General features: G+C 40.8%; 1 protein-coding gene across 1 annotated transcript in view; it reads right to left on the bottom strand.

The window, feature by feature from the left end:
• HYDIN (HYDIN axonemal central pair apparatus protein) overlaps positions 1 to 15,819 on the bottom strand; it is a 2,467,744-nt gene that overhangs the window by 330,070 nt on the left and 2,121,855 nt on the right. Inside the window, exons 70-71 of the mRNA XM_085640020.1 lie at positions 11,385 to 11,609; positions 168 to 306 (exon numbers count right to left, since the gene is read on the bottom strand). Of these exons, the coding sequence (XP_085496146.1) occupies positions 168 to 306; positions 11,385 to 11,609 (364 nt within the window). The remainder of the gene's footprint in view (positions 1 to 167; positions 307 to 11,384; positions 11,610 to 15,819) is intronic.

Raw genomic sequence — 15,819 nt, 5'->3', positions numbered from 1 at the left:
AAGTGAAAGGAAACTATAAGAATAACGTACACCAGAGAGAACTAGATGTGCCCGACTCAAGGCTAGGAATACAAATGGTATGGAACGTTTATTAAAATGCTGCATAGGGATGGTGCATAGTGTGTGTAGGAGACTGAACTTCAGGTGTCTGAAAAGAATGCCCTTACCTCAGCCTTCTTTTCTGGATGAATATGCCCCTTCTCGTTCAAGCAGCGAAAAGGAGGGGCGTTTTTCAGGCTTGGTGGATCCTCACATGTCCAGAGGAAAGAATAGGCTGAGTTAGTGGGGTTCATTATGTGGAACATCCTGAAACAGAGACAAGAGATGATTTCTGAAGTAAAAGCGTGGTGGTTGAGTGAAAATAAAAAAGAAAAAAACCTTAGTTTGGCTTGAGTTCTCCATCATCCAATCGATCGAAATTAAGGGTACCATAACTAGATCTTTTAATATGTTTCTAAAATATTGTAGGCAAACACTATTTAAGAAGTGTCACACTACAGAAAGATACAAACATAAAAATAAATAACTTGTAGATAGTTAACATACGTTCTCATTACTCACTATACTTTTTATATCTCAATGGATGTTTTACAATGTTTCAATTTAAATAATAATCACAGAAGAGGAAGTTGGCTAGCCGCTTTTTAGAAAGTGTACATTAGAATACAAAAGATACAGATCAGAGTATAAGAACAGCTATACGGTCTACCAGATAGAAATGAAAAGAGAAGCCACTATATTTAAGTGGAAAAGAAGAAACATTAAGAGTGCCATAATTACAAAAATAAATGACAGACATAAAAAAACAATGTCACCAGTACAGCAGCCATGTGGGCTCAGCAATTGTTATGCAGACATGAGGATGGGTTAAACATTCAAGCATTAATATGAATAAAGCAAACCTGAAATAATAGATGAAGGACTGGAATAAAATAATGTACGAGTACTACACTCGCATTGACGTTTCCCACAAGAAAAGGTCATAAAAACTACAGAAAAATACCACAACAGAAATTTTTTATTTTAAAAATAGAAAGAAAACACGATGTAATAAGAAGTACAGAAAACTGGAAACTAGTCAGGCAAGAGAAAGTAAAAGACTAAAGCCATGCATGCTTAGCAAAATGTGCTAAAGTAAAACATGATATACCCATGAGTGAGAAGACTCACTCTACTTCCAGTCTTGAGTACAGCGTACATGGGATGCCCAAGTAAAATCAAATGAAAATGTTCTTTAAAACATTGGGAAAGATTAGTGTACTAGCCAAGTAAAACATAAAATAATACCTCTGGAAGTGGAACTCATTGCTAACTAAAGCCTTTTTACTTCCTATATCCACAGGTTACTACAGAGCATTCAAGTATGGTGCTCACCAACTTCCACGCTATCCTTCTGTAGAAATCTAGTCCATTCCAATAGTAATGATGTTTATCGCTTCTCTGCTATATAATAGTTTGCAGAGATCCATATGTAGGAATGAACGGAGCAAAGAATGGTGATGCCTCGATATTTCTCAGTGCTTGAACGCATCCATAGTCACTGACAAGTGATTTGTTGACAAACTTCACCATAATTCACATACAGGGTCCAAATTCTTTCTTTTGAGTATTCTCTTAAAGCGAGGAGTAATTTAACAGGAGAGATCTGATAATGCAGTGATTTCTCTATAAGTTTAAAGGGAGATTTTTAAATTGTTTTTATGCATTTATAAAGTCTGTTGCTATTACCCCATAGTATCCTTGCAATGTGGCAAATATTACATGTGAGGAACTAGAACAAAGTGGATTGCTAGATAGAAATGTCACCATTACGGTGAAGGTGGAAATAACTGGTCTTCCTAAGAATCCCTTAAGATACACGTAGACCGCACACAGGTGTAGTAGCTGTGACTTGATTTGGTAGCGATGGCCATCAGCTATGAGAATAAACACACTGAAGACAAAAATTTAAATGGAATGGGCTTATGCACCTATTGCCACAATTTTGGAAAACATAAATGGAAAATGCAGTCTCTGTAGTCATGATACTGTGCATGTGGGTGGGAGAATATGCTTTCAACATCACATATCACCACCTTGCTTTCTGCTATCTTGACATGATTTCTATCAGGTCTAGAAGGGAGATTGAAAGATTGGATAGGATTACTACATGAAGCACAATGCTAAATAAATTACTGTCCACGGGTCACGTCAGGCCTTTCAAAATGATATAGGGTTGATTTGGGAGCAGAACCTCCCTTAAACTAAATGATTTCCCAATCAGTTCTCACTGATACTACTTCCTAAACCGGTTATATTCAGCATTTCATTTTACTCATCTCTCTTGTTGATTTAGTTCTTCTTTAACAGAGAACTGCCTTGCCTATTATTCTGCTAATTCATCATTATCTTTAATCTTAAGACTTTCCTAAAGCAGTGTATACTATAATCACTTTTTACAGAACATCTTTTGGGGCTCCTTTTGACTTTCTGATATGAAGAAGTGTGTGCTGGAACCTTTACAGATTTCTCTTCCCTTCATTGTAGGGTCAGTCTGTCTTTCTCTACGGAATTCTTATGATAAACACTTGACTAGGGTCCTACAAGAAATCTAACTCTAGATTATTTCCCATCACAATGAGGCTTCTGCTCTTAACAGTTTCCCATGAGCTCACTGGTTTACTGCCTATGTATTGCTAGGCATCTTACTGGAAAACCGTTGCTTGGAGATCTGGTTTAACCCTTTTTTTAGCTTCTCTTTATCACCAGGTTCTCTAATCCAACTTAATGTCAAAGACTAAGGACTGATTTAGAGTTTGGCAGAGACGATACTCCATCGCAATGGTGATAGAGTATGTTCTCCACGAAACTCGTGGTCCATCGGAGTGTATGTGGTGTTACGGCCAGAGTTATCAACTTTGGAACTAGGCAACAAGGTTCGAGTATAGGCGTTGGCTCCAAATCCTGTGATCCTGGGGAAATCACTTAATCTCATAGTGCCTACAAAAAATAAATCTGACCTTGTGTAATGTAACAGGTGCTCATGTAAAGTGTAAAGTACTCCAATGCCTTTGGGTGGAGTTCACACTATACAAAATTGCCCCAATTAAACCTACCAAATTTGGGGCTGGGCAGACCAACAGTATATCAATAACAGCCTAAATCGGCTCCGTTGCAGACATGCTCTCAACGGTTTGATGGACTATGGCCTGTGGGAGCAAAGCCATCCGAGCGATCATCCGCCCAGTTTAGAGTGGGCAATTAGATGGCTTTTTTTTGGCCATCATCACCAGGTAAAACTTTGAGTTGAGGTGCAGAATTATTTTTACATTTACCCCCCTCATCCTGGGATAAAAGCTAACATGGTGTGAGGGTATTTGTTTTACATTTTTCTAAAACAAAGCCCCGCTTTGGAAGCTCGTTTTTGAAAAATGTAAAACGTTCAAAAGCTTGGTGTAAAGATCAATCAGCAATGACTGAAGAACACCGAACTTTACATTGGCTTTGTATGAACTGCAGTCACAGCAGTTCATATAAATTCACAGAGTTCACTGCTGAGTTAAGCAAGGGTAAGCTTTCGATGTGGCAGGTGGATTAAAGGCAGGGTAGAGAATGTAAAATCCTCTGCCACCCTGACTGCCTTTACTCCAGCTGCCAAATGCTAAATAAGGCCCTAAAGTTGTTACACTGCTTTTTCTTTATGAAGCTGCACATTATGAGATGTGGAACTTAAATGCTTTACTGATATCCCTTTGATACCACTTTTCTTGGGGAAGTATCATGATGGGGTGGGCTTTAGATGAAGTACCATTTACCTTTACCTGTACTCCTGACGTATCTACCAACGCAACATTGGGGCAAGTATCCCAAGGAAATATGATTACTCTGTATAGAGTCATTTCATGGAATACAGCGTGAGTCCGCACTTAATTAGGGAATGGAGATTGGAACTTGGGGCCTGATTACGATAGTGGAAGGCCAGCCACCGACAGCCTGTCGGTGGCCGGCCCTCCGCCATCGTGCTGCTTTTTTCTCACCGCCATATTATGATGGCGGGGGGAATCATTGGTTAAGCGTGGCGGTCGTAAAGACCGCCCACCACGGTTCCGACAGGCGGTCCTTTTCCGACCACCTGTCAGAACCAAAACATTGCCCAACATGGCGGCATTACCTTGCAGGTACCGCTGTAGGGATTATGATATCCCTTTCCTCCGTTCAGTTTGCGGCGGACAACCCACAGCAAAATGAATGGCAGAAACGGTTTTGGGGGCCAGTAGAGGGACCCCCTTCATCTCTTGACTTGGGGCAAGGGCACTGGGGGGCATCTATGGTGCCCCCCTACATAACCCTGCACCATGTGTTTATGGTGCCTGACACGTAGTGGAGGGATATGCAAGTGCCTTTTTCTGGGCATTGCGGCAGGGGCTGTACTAAAGAACAAAAGAGGGTCCCTGAATCATGAAATGTAAGGAGACGAAGGAAGGCCCTGACGAAGGATATTGGGGTTTGTGGACCCCCTCCGAAACACACGGCGCTTTTCCTCTTTATGTTTTTACCGATGCATTGATGTAATGTATTTCTGATAAGCATTACTCTGTTTGGTTATGTTTGACAGTATGATAGTGTATGGTATGAATGTAGTGGTATGTCTGATGTTAACCGAGTGCATGGTTTGAGTTCCATTGAGAACCCAGGTTTTGGGCTCATATATGAATTTATGTTGATGTTATTCACTTAAACAAATGAACATACAAAAATATATTTTTGATAAATAAAAATTTAATATAAATCAATGTCTTGTGGAACAATATATTGTTGAAGGTTGAGGTAGCACCCGTTCTAGAACTATATGTTAAGGAGAGGTTTTCTGTTTTTTGCTACATTGCGGCAGGGGCTGCTGACTGCATCCCCGCTGCAATGTTAGGGATAGGGCCTGCGACCGCCGCGGTGTCGGTCGCATCGTAATGCGGTAGGTGGGTAGGCCGCCTCGTAGACGGCCGGTCCTACTACCACAACGATGGCGGTTGGACGAAAGTCCGACCGCCATCGTAAGGACCCCAAGGACTCTAAATGATTTTTTCATAAATGGGTATCGTTCTTTTTGTATTCCAGCGATTCCATCCACCTCAGGAAGTGCAAAGGGTGGTATAGCGGTGCTTATAGCAGTAAAATATACTTCTGTAAAAATCAAATGCATCTGCTCAACCCCTTGGTACCAATTACTGGTGATATCTGGTCTGCTACCGATTGATCTACTATCAGTGAACTTGTACAATAATATTTTTGACAAGGGAAATTGTTGAGTAATAGAGGAGCTGCAAGAAAAAGTTAGTAACATTTCTGACAAGAGGCAGCCCCTATGTATTTAATGGATTGGAGATTTTAATTGTACCCTTTGTAAATATAGTACCCATTGTTTTTATGGGCTGGAAGATAATGATGGTCAACCTATGGCTCATTTTAGTCATTCTTGTATGGGGAAGCCCTAAACACTATTTTGGTAGCAAATGACTTTACCGTCCTGAATGACTGTGTTTACAAGTCCATTATGCAGTGCCCAACTTATGTCAGCGGAGGTCGGGTTAGCTCTTTGGATTTTATGTTAATATCCCACAACTGTACCTCGCTAGCTCAGGAGTTTAAAACCAATCCAAACTGTTCAAGTGATCATAATCTGCTCATAGCTATTTTTAATGTTAAGCCAAAAACAGGATCCTCTGAGGATCTTGTGACCTAGTATAATCCCAACAAGTGAATCAGGATGAAATGGGCCAAAGTATATTGCCAAAAATGTTAACAAGAAATTATTTCAGGAAATCGCTACCTTATAGTTAGGTGTTTGAAGCTACATTTCATCCCAAATGAATCAGTCAAGGATTTTGAGGCGCTTTGTACCAAAATCTCCCTAAGGCTGGTTAAGAAGATTCCCCTAAAGCAAGCCCAACCGGTGCGCTGGTTCAAGAATAAATGTACCAAAGCACATAAGGAGCAAAAAACGGTTTTACACACTATCTCTCTGAAAGGAGAGCGTGGAAAAAACTTGAGGGTAAATAATAGAGGGATGATTGAACAGAGGAAAATGGAATTGAGGGAGGAGGCGTCGGAAGACCTGGTCCATGCGGGCTCCCATAAAAATTCTAAAAAATGTTTGGAAATCACAAACCCCCCAATGTTTGTCGAAGATGTGAGACAGATGGACTCATTGATCTTAGGTGAAGTTTGGGAAGCTCACTTCACCCAAATATTTAATCCTCCCACAGGATGATAAATATGTCAGCTAGGGAATTACCCATTCACCTTACCCAATCCACGCAGCTAAGACTGTCCATCTCAGTGCAAGAAGTAGAGGTGGCTGTCGCACAGGTCATCTGTCTGAAAGCCCCCGTTCCTGGTGGGGTGCCCCTTGACTTTTTCAAAACAAATATTAACTTGTGGGCACCATTGTTAACTAACATCTTTAAAGCAGCCATCATTGGCCCATTGCCTGAATCTTGGAAAGAGGCGATAGTAGTCCCCATTTTTAAAAAGGGAGATAGGAATGACCCTGTATGTTACAGACCTATATCATTGATTGATGCAACAGAAAAAGTCTTGGTAGGGTCCTCCTTGTAAGACTGGAAGAGTGGGCCTCATCTAAAGGGGTCTTATCAAGCACATAATGTGGTTTTTAGAAGGGGTATGGACACGACTGAATAATGTCTTAATCTGTCCCTGATAGTTAGTAAGCACTTGAAGTCCATGATGAGCTCTATCCATCTGGCCTTCATGGACTTGTCTACTGCTTTTGGCACTGAAAATCGAACACATTGTGGGCTATGATGGAGAATATTGGTGTGGAAAAAGCACTAGTAACCCTTTTACGTAGGCTCCACACAAATACAACGGTAACCATAAGCTAGGGCAGCAAAGGGGAAAAGAGAAAACCCATCTTTTCTAAGAAAGGGGTCCGTCAAGGCTGCATCTTAGCCCTTTTTTTATTTCTTATTTATACTAATGGGTTGGAGGCCTTTTTTTTTATTAAAAAGGGAGCTTGACTTCGCCAGAATTGGTAGGAACGTTGCCCCTCTGCTTGCATACACAGATGATACTGTGCTGTTGGCAAGAACAGTGATAAGCCTGCAAAAATCTCTTGATGCATTCACATTATTTATGACATCGCTTGATTTAAAAGATAACTTCAATAAATTATATATCATGATCTGTGGTCCTCGGACCACAAAATCCAAAACCTTTCTCATTAAGAGGAAGGTGATAGAAAAAAGTCAGTAACTTCTCGTATTTGGGCAATTAATTGATTACACAGATTAAATGGGAAACTCTTTTGACTGTTAGAGCACAGTAGACAAGCTTGGTAGCGGATGCACTTTTCCGGTTTGCATCTAGGTTGGGGCAAAAAGAAGTGAAAGAATTACTAACCCTCTACAGAGCCAAATGCCTCCCTATAATTACCTATGAGGCAGGGGTATGGGGATATAATAGATGTCAACAGCTCCAAGGAGTTGAGAAAGTTTTTACCAAAAGACTCTTGATGGTACCAATAAGTGCCACTACATCTGTTTGTCATGCATAATTGGGTTTTGAGTTCATAGAGGACCATATTGGTTTTGCCCCCTTGTTTTTATGGGCTAAGATTTGGTTTTCAGAGGATTTAGCGTTCTCAAGATATATTATAAAGGATTGCCTTATTGCCCCCAGTTTCAACAAGACCCCCTGGTTTCATTACTTGAGAGACAAGTTCTTAGAGCTAGGTCTAGGACATTTTTATGCCAATCCCCAGAATATTCCCCCAAACGCAAAAGAGACCATCAAACAAGTATTTCTAAACAGGGGTAAAACACGCAATCGGCAGCTCCTAGGTTATCCTGGAAGTTATCTCCCTGTTTTGGCTAACCTGCAGTTTTATTGAACTTTTATTTTAAACCCTCAGACCAGATTTTATCTTAACAGATTTCGATTAAGCACAGTGCAGTTTCTGGTAGCGTTTCCTCTTCAAGGAGATTGGTCGGACAAACTCACGCCTTGCCCCTGTGACAATTCATCGAAACAAAGCACTCTGCACTTTATTTTGGTTTGTGTACTTTATAAGCCAGTGAGAATTAGAGTTGTGCTCCCTTTATTAAGAAATCTTTGCCCGTGTACATACATTGTAATCAGAAAGCGTTATGAGTAAAATGATGCACTAGTTGGCCAACAAATGACATCCCCAAGCCAAGCTGTCTTCTATAAAGAGAGGACTGGTCGAGCTTGGACTTGATATGTACCACTTTTAATGCTTTTAAATGTCTTATTCTTAATATTCTAATATATTGTATTTAATGATTTCTTTTCATTTTGGTATATCAGTCTAGTTCCTGAGACTTATTTTATCTTCTACTGCATGATTATGATATTTACATGGAATGTTATTATGTCTGCTAAAGTATTTTATGAATTGTATTTTTTAATATTGTGCTCTTTTATGGTTCTTTTGAATCGAAATGAAGTTACTTGACTGACTGACTGATACCACTTTTCTTTGTCCCTCTTTAATGTTTTATGTTTGTTTGCATAGTGGATACTGACAAAATTAATTACTTTTAACTGCTTTTGCAAGAGGCAAAAACATGTGGTAGAGGTTATACTGTTTACCCTGTACTTGATATAGTAGTGATTTGTGCCTTTTAAGGTCAGGAATGTCCTAGGTGGGTGTGTAGCAGGACTTTCAAAGTTGCATTCACCCATTCTGACTAGTTTAGAACACAAGGATTTTCAGTCTGGCTTTGAAGAGCATTAGCATGGCAAATGTTTGTGGGTAAACTGTTTCAGCATCAGTGCAGATGCTGTAATATGTCTCCCACTAATGTATCTGTTTGTGGGAGGGATAAGTAGTTTGCACTTGTGTGAGTGGAGTGCCAAGTGGGACAGTATCGTTTAATCTGATCTTAGAAATTACCTGAAGCATGTGTACACAAAATCAAGGCGTTTGCGCATGTGAGCATGAAAGCACAATTTTAGTTTACACAGGGACCCATTAGTGGTTTCGTAACTGAGAATGCTGGCTTTACTTTGGCTTCTATTAATTTACTGATGATGAGGTATGCTTCCCACATTGGGCTGGTATTTTAAAAAAAATCTTAGTCCTTATAGAGACTATTTTACCAAAGATGGAGGTGACAGAGCTCACTTTTCAAGTGTTGAAAAGGCAGCCGAGGATTGAAATTTCCATTTTTGACCTTGTACATTAGGCTCTGAGGTTCTAATCATGTTTCGAAGATCTCAAAGGTGATGGATATGTCAGAGAATTGATCTTTATTGTTAGAACCATGTATTCTTACTATGGGTAGGTGGGAAGGGTCAGTTACCTCATCCTACTCTATGGCTAGGGTTAGTCAGAAAGCTTTAAAACCGCTTAAAGGTTTTTTCTGATAAGTCGACCACTACTTGTAAGCAGTGGAGAAGGAGTCTGTGATCCACTATATCGAATGTGGCAGAGAGATATGAAGGATCAGCATGCTGAGAAAAGCTCTGGCCTGCTAATTTATAGGATGACATCCCTAATAGCAGCTAAGTACATTACCTTAGCCTGGTCAATATCCAAACTGGTGGATGTCTAACATTACAGTTGCACACAAATGACCATTTCCATAATGTTCAGATGCCTTACTTTGCAACAGTAGTGATTTAAAAAAAATATTCACAGATTTTCAACTATAACAGTAAGATGTGTCTAATTTTTCATCAAAAACTGTTATTTTGTCTATTTTATGTCAGGCTCGATAACACTCAAAGTAAAGCAATATAAAGCCCATTTATACAGCATTGAAGAAATTATGCATTCCAAGAAACTACATCATCATTATTGAAAAACGCAACTAAATGTAGAAGAATGTTTTTGGGTAGTGATGAGTCAGTCTGAGTGTCTAAGCGCTGCTGCTGCTAATAGATGAACTGCCTGTTCAGTACACTATTCAGAATATTTAGATGTAAGGGTGTTAAGGCGCTAAGAAGAGTGAGTTGGTTGGGGGTGTTGTCTTAGGACATTAGGTGGTAAATGGGGGAGAGGGCGGTAGTGGTTTGAATCTGCTATGTCTACATTAACTTTCTTGCAGAGGACAGGTTCAAGAAATGTTTTTAGGCAGGAGATTGAACTGAAGCAAATAGGGATTAGTAAGTGGTTGGAGGTGAGGAACCAGGAATGCACCTACTGTAATGGGTGGGTACTACCACATCAGTATTTTTTTATTTGAGTTTGGTTATGTTTTGATGCATAACACTATGGTTTGACAATTGTTGATGGATATAAGGTGAAAGGGGGAATGGGTGACTAGTATGCGCTGCAACCAAACGCATTTTTCTTCTCTGGATAGCCTGCTATGGTTGATCAAGAGAACAATGAAGAAATATCCCCTTTGTTCTTAGTGGGTCTTTGTTGTTTTAATATTGGTACAGTGAGTGTGGTTTACTCACGTTCGCCTAGAGTTTAACCTAAAATAAACTGTCCTCTTCTAGGGATTCAGCCCACTGGGTATGCTGCTCTCCAACGTAAGCATCTTTCTAGCTCTCAATGGCTTCTTACTTAAGAATTAAATTTTTCTTCTCAAGTACAACGTGTCTGAAAAGTCACTCAGCTACATTTGAGAATCTGTCAGGGACTCTCTAACGTATTCATTTCATGGTCAAGTTCCGAAAGAGCAAAGACACAAGTCATCTGTAATCTGGCTTGAGAGATAATGACGTTTCAGGTTGTCTTATTTTGGGCAGTGTTCTACAAGACTTGTGTGAAGTGCACATATTTTAGAAACCATTAATATGACAGAAATACAAGGCAGAGGTCATAAAAAACAATGATCATTTGTTTATCAGATCATATTTGAAGATTAAACACTCAGGCAGTCTCCATGCACTGGTAAAAGAGCTCCACCAGAAAAGATGATTAATTAGAAGAAAACGCTCCAATCTATGGGACAAATATAGGGTGGGGCGGACCTACAATAGAGATACCTTCATGAGTATCAATTTCCTTCCAACAAAAAACTATAAATTAAGGTCACATGTCTAAATTCATGGAACCATCCCATTTTCTCTGAAACCTGCCATTTGAACGCAGAGCAAGGGATAAGTGACAGGCTGCTCAGAGTGCATACACTGGATTAAAGACTTGCAAACCATAAGCCACACCTTATGCAGATGGACTATCATATAAAAAAACATTAGAAGGGAGGGGAGAAACATAAAGTCTTTCCTTTCAATAACACATTGGGTAAGAAATCTGCAACTATACAAGTGGGGGCTGACCTGGCAACCAAAAAGCACAAGCGAAGAAACAAGGGTGCCAAAAAACTGTACACAAACAGAGGTGAGCTGCCCGTAATCCATAAGCAATGCTGTGTATTTAAAAGGAAATTGTGAACAATTGGAGGACTCACCTGTTGTTCTTAGTGTTCACTCCAACGGCCGAAAATTCAATGACTCTGGTGTTGGAATCCAGGGTGGCTCCTGGTGGAGCACCACGCGGACCTCTCTGATCTGGGTTGCGTCTACTTTGACTGATGTAATCAGAGTCTTCAAGCTCAAAGTGACAATATGGCATAAGACTTTTGCCCTTCACTGCCAGAACTGGGCCTTGTTCCTGTGCCATTAGGTTTGGGATGCTAGCGAAAAAAGAGTATAGTTAGCAATGTACATGACCCTAGATTTTTTTATCTTCAAAAATATTCGGTCTATGCTTTACTTTATCCACCCAGATATGCTTTGTGCGTTTGATAAGCTCTACATGCTGTACATGCCTCAAAACTACTTCTGAAAACGGTTAAATGGGAGAAGAAAAACAGCAATAACTATCATACTGAAGACACAAAGACATGTTTTACGGGTTCTTGTACCTGTGATTGAACAGCATTTGTCAGAAATACAACCCAGATAAATGCAGGTATGAGAAACGTATCTGAGGAGATACATGGAGGACGGTCGCGTGTAATATTCTCTATTGTTTCTCAAAAATATTTTATTGCTATTGACTCTTGAACCAATGCCCAATGGGTGTAAATTACTAAGGATCATCCCATGCAATATGCACAATGAAGCCGCCTTGTTCAGTTGTTTCATTCAAAGCAGGCGCAAATGAATAGGCTCCGAGATGACCAAATAGAAGCAAAGATATTCAATTTAAACCTATAGTCATTGCTTATCCGTAAGCTCTATTTGATTGCTGTAGCATAACACCCTGAGTTGGTTTCCAGCCCCAGATTACACAAAAACAAGGAAATAACAATCTCAAGGACCTTATAAGAACTCTTAAAACTGACTGCAAAGAAACATTCCACAAAAAATAGTTTGTAATTTTTTTTTTCGCCTTCCGCTATCACCTTTCCCAATTTCATTGAGTTGGTTTGCTGTGATTCCGGTGTAATATGGAGCTCAAGGACGAACAATTACAGGGCTGTAACATTTATTTATCTCTAGACCCAGCTATCTGTCCCATATTCAGGATCTTTAGAGTGTGGTGAACCAAGGGGGGGCGCAATATCAGTCAGTAATCTGAAATTAGTGCCAGTCGCATAAGTCACAAGCATAAACTGAATGTTGAGAGCAATACGATATTAAACAAGTGGCATTAAAACTCATTTGCTATTAATATATGTGTTAACGCTGTCTGTGCATACTCAAGTGCCACTACCGCTTGCAGATATATTTGCCCTTGCTTACCACGGGTGTTCATTGGCCTGGTCCAGAACCACAAAACATTTTCTATGGTTTGCCACTACACACTTGTAAAACAATCACTGAGGTACCAGCTTATAACCTGTGCATCAGCCTGATACTAAGGTGTGAATGATATGTGTTGCAACATGAAAGTCCCCTGCACAGCATACGAACGCACAGCTGCATGTAAAACTGGTATCTTGCCTTTTATGTGGCCCACTGTGAGCGCATATGCTTATGCCTGACCTTGAAAATGCAAGGTCCAAGATCTATTCTGTGAACTGACGGAGCGCACTTAGGGTGCCCTCAAATTAGAAAAAGGACTACTGTTCTAAGTGTATGACCTAAAGCGGTGTTGGCAGCGTACCATGCCTTGTGGCTTGTAGTGCGACCAGACCTTTCAGTTATAGTGTGAACTACTGACACCTCTAGTGTAAAGTTACGCCATTATGTGAAACCCAGAACCGACATCACATGTGCATGTCGAGTACATGTAAATGTACAATGAGCATGTGACACACATATGGTAGTGGGACTTTGTGTATGTACTGAGACAAGCAGGATCCATTTTGGATAGCCCGTATTGTAGCATGGCACAAGATGGAGAATGAGGATAACTTCAACAGACAGTGAAGTAGCTGCTTTCCTGTAGCTGGAGGGTGGAGAACCAAACACTGAAGTCAGTAGGATACAGTCAGGGCCACCTTTAAAAATTCAATGAAGACTTTTTTAGAAAGTGACTGCAAATTAGTTTTCCATGAGCACTGCCATTTGGTAAATGGTAGGAGTGAGGGCGGGGCTGCAGTTTTTGTTGTTCAAGTACCGGTGCTGAAATTTGTAGGCATTGAATGCCCTTTTGTCTCTAATTAATACTAGGCTAAAGACAGGCAGATGCAGAGAGCTCACACTCCCATGTTGTACCGCTGCTTGGGGCCAGCCCCGCTGCTATATGCTGTGCAAGTCATCACTCTACACCAAGCCTATGTCTGCAGAGCAGAAAGGAAATGACGTGAGAGGAAATCAACTCAAACTGGTACTGCAGCATGAGACAGTGGATCCAAATTCACGGTATGTAAAATATGTATCAAAGTGGGTTTCAGACCACTTACTTTGATTAAGTCACAAGTTTGCATAACCAGGACTGGTATCTGCCTAACAGCCAGTCCCAGATGTGAGGGAACATCTTTTCAAGTCCACACTTTCTTCTAAAGGAGTGGAGTATCTGCCTGAAAAGCCTAGAAGCCCGCCTTTCTGCTGAGAGAGAGGAGTGTGCCTGGCCCTGCAGGAGAGACTGCCTCGGAGGATAGTCCCAGTGTGTTCCTGGCATGAGGAGCACCCAGACAAAGTTGACAAACCCAAGAGAACAATCCAGAAGTGAACTGTGCTGTGAATTGATTGCCCAGTCTTTCTGGCAGTTGTTGAGGTGCTGCAAATAGACTGTACCACAGCGTGTCATTCTGTGATGCCTGGCAGCCTGCCCTTGGGCGAGTGACTGGTTATACTGCTGCCAAAGAGGAGAAGATTAAATCGCAGCAGAAGCACGAAAACTCAAATCTGCCATGAGCTTGCAACTGCACACAGGCACCATGAAGAAGACTTGTCCTTGAGGTTGCAACTTTTGCATGCAGAAGTGCTGGTCTATGGCTGACCTTAGCGAGCTGCTGCTGCCAAAGACTAGTACGGCTGCATAAGCCTGCCCTCACAGCCAGTCCTGTGAAGATCACCCTTCTAGCAGCAGCCACTGCAGTAATTTACAAAGGAGAAGGACACCCCGTGAGGACAGGAATGCCACCCACTCCTGCTACAGGACAGATTGCCAAAAGGCAACTGCAGGGCTTAGTTGACAAAAGGGGACGAGAAAGGAACAGACACAGGCAAATCTGCTGCACCCATTTGAGCTTTTGTTTGGCACAAAAGCCACTAAAGACATTGAACTGAGTTAAACATTTAACTTGTGAGAATGTTTGAGTAATCTGCTTTTGGGCCTAGCCTTTGCAAATGCCCTAGTTTAGTGGTGGTAACAGCAGGATCTCGAGCATAGTGGGAGGAAAGACAATTTTTGTGGAAGGGAGGGGAAGTGTAGCGTCTTATTATTAAAGCACAACTTATAACAAACCTTTTTCATGGATTATTTGGATAATGTAGTATTTCTACTGTGAGATTAGCAATGCTTTATTTTTGGTAAAGAGAAGAAATGGGCTTGGCATTAGGTTATGGAGTGGGTTTTTTGACTATTGGGTTCTGAGCTCTTGCCCACAACACAACCTCCCTGAGAAGCCTGTAACTGTATACCCCCTTGTTACCCTAAGAATCAAGCATGGAAAGCATGTACTCGGACAGGTTTGCAGAGCCACAGAAGGACAGACCCAAGGACATCAGTGGCAAACAGCCTCACCCATCATGGTTGGGCCTAGTAGTCCCTGTCTGCCCAGGGCCCTCCCCAACGAGGTCTGACAATATGCAATATTACATTTTCTTAGAAGAGTACATGGGACTTGGTTTGTACCAGAAGCACAACTTCCCCACCTGCAGTTTACAGATTATGTCCCATAATTTCTCATTCGAAAAACAGTTAAACATTTGCATTAACAAGTAAGAATTCTTTCCTGATTTTAAAGCTCCTGAGTCAAACCTTTTGATAGTTTAAAATTAACTAAACCTGAAAATTATTGTTACCTGCTTCTATCCCGATAATGCTCAGTTCTTTTGTTAAAGTTACTAAGCATTTAGAAAAGATATGAATTTAGACAAAAACACAATATCTGGAAGGTTACACCACTCTTAACAAGGTTTACATTGACAATGTGGTGACTGGAATCCAAAACAATGTCATAAAGATCCTCAATAATAACCTTGTACAACAGAATGTTAAAGAGCCCATGGAATCTCATGGTCAGAACTAGTGGCAGTGGGCGTTCCTTAACAAGTGCTGAAGAAAAGTCTTGCATGGTCTTGTTGTACAAGATGCAGGCGGGAGAGGACGTGTTGTTGAGTGCACACTGAAGGACTAAGCTTCTTCTCCCTAATGAAAGGAATATTGATACCGCGCCTCTGCCCAGACCCATGAAGACTATCTAAAACAGAAATTAAGGACTGGAAAAAGAGTCCCATATGACCAAAAAGGGAGAAAAAAAACTTTAAAAGTTGGAGGGAAAGTGT

The sequence above is a fragment of the Triturus cristatus genome, chromosome 12, assembly GCF_964204655.1.
Source record: "Triturus cristatus chromosome 12, aTriCri1.1, whole genome shotgun sequence".
Taxonomy (NCBI): Eukaryota; Metazoa; Chordata; class Amphibia; order Caudata; family Salamandridae; genus Triturus; species Triturus cristatus.
Note: the sequence above shows the minus strand (reverse complement) of the source record. Positions and strands in the feature narration are given on the sequence as shown.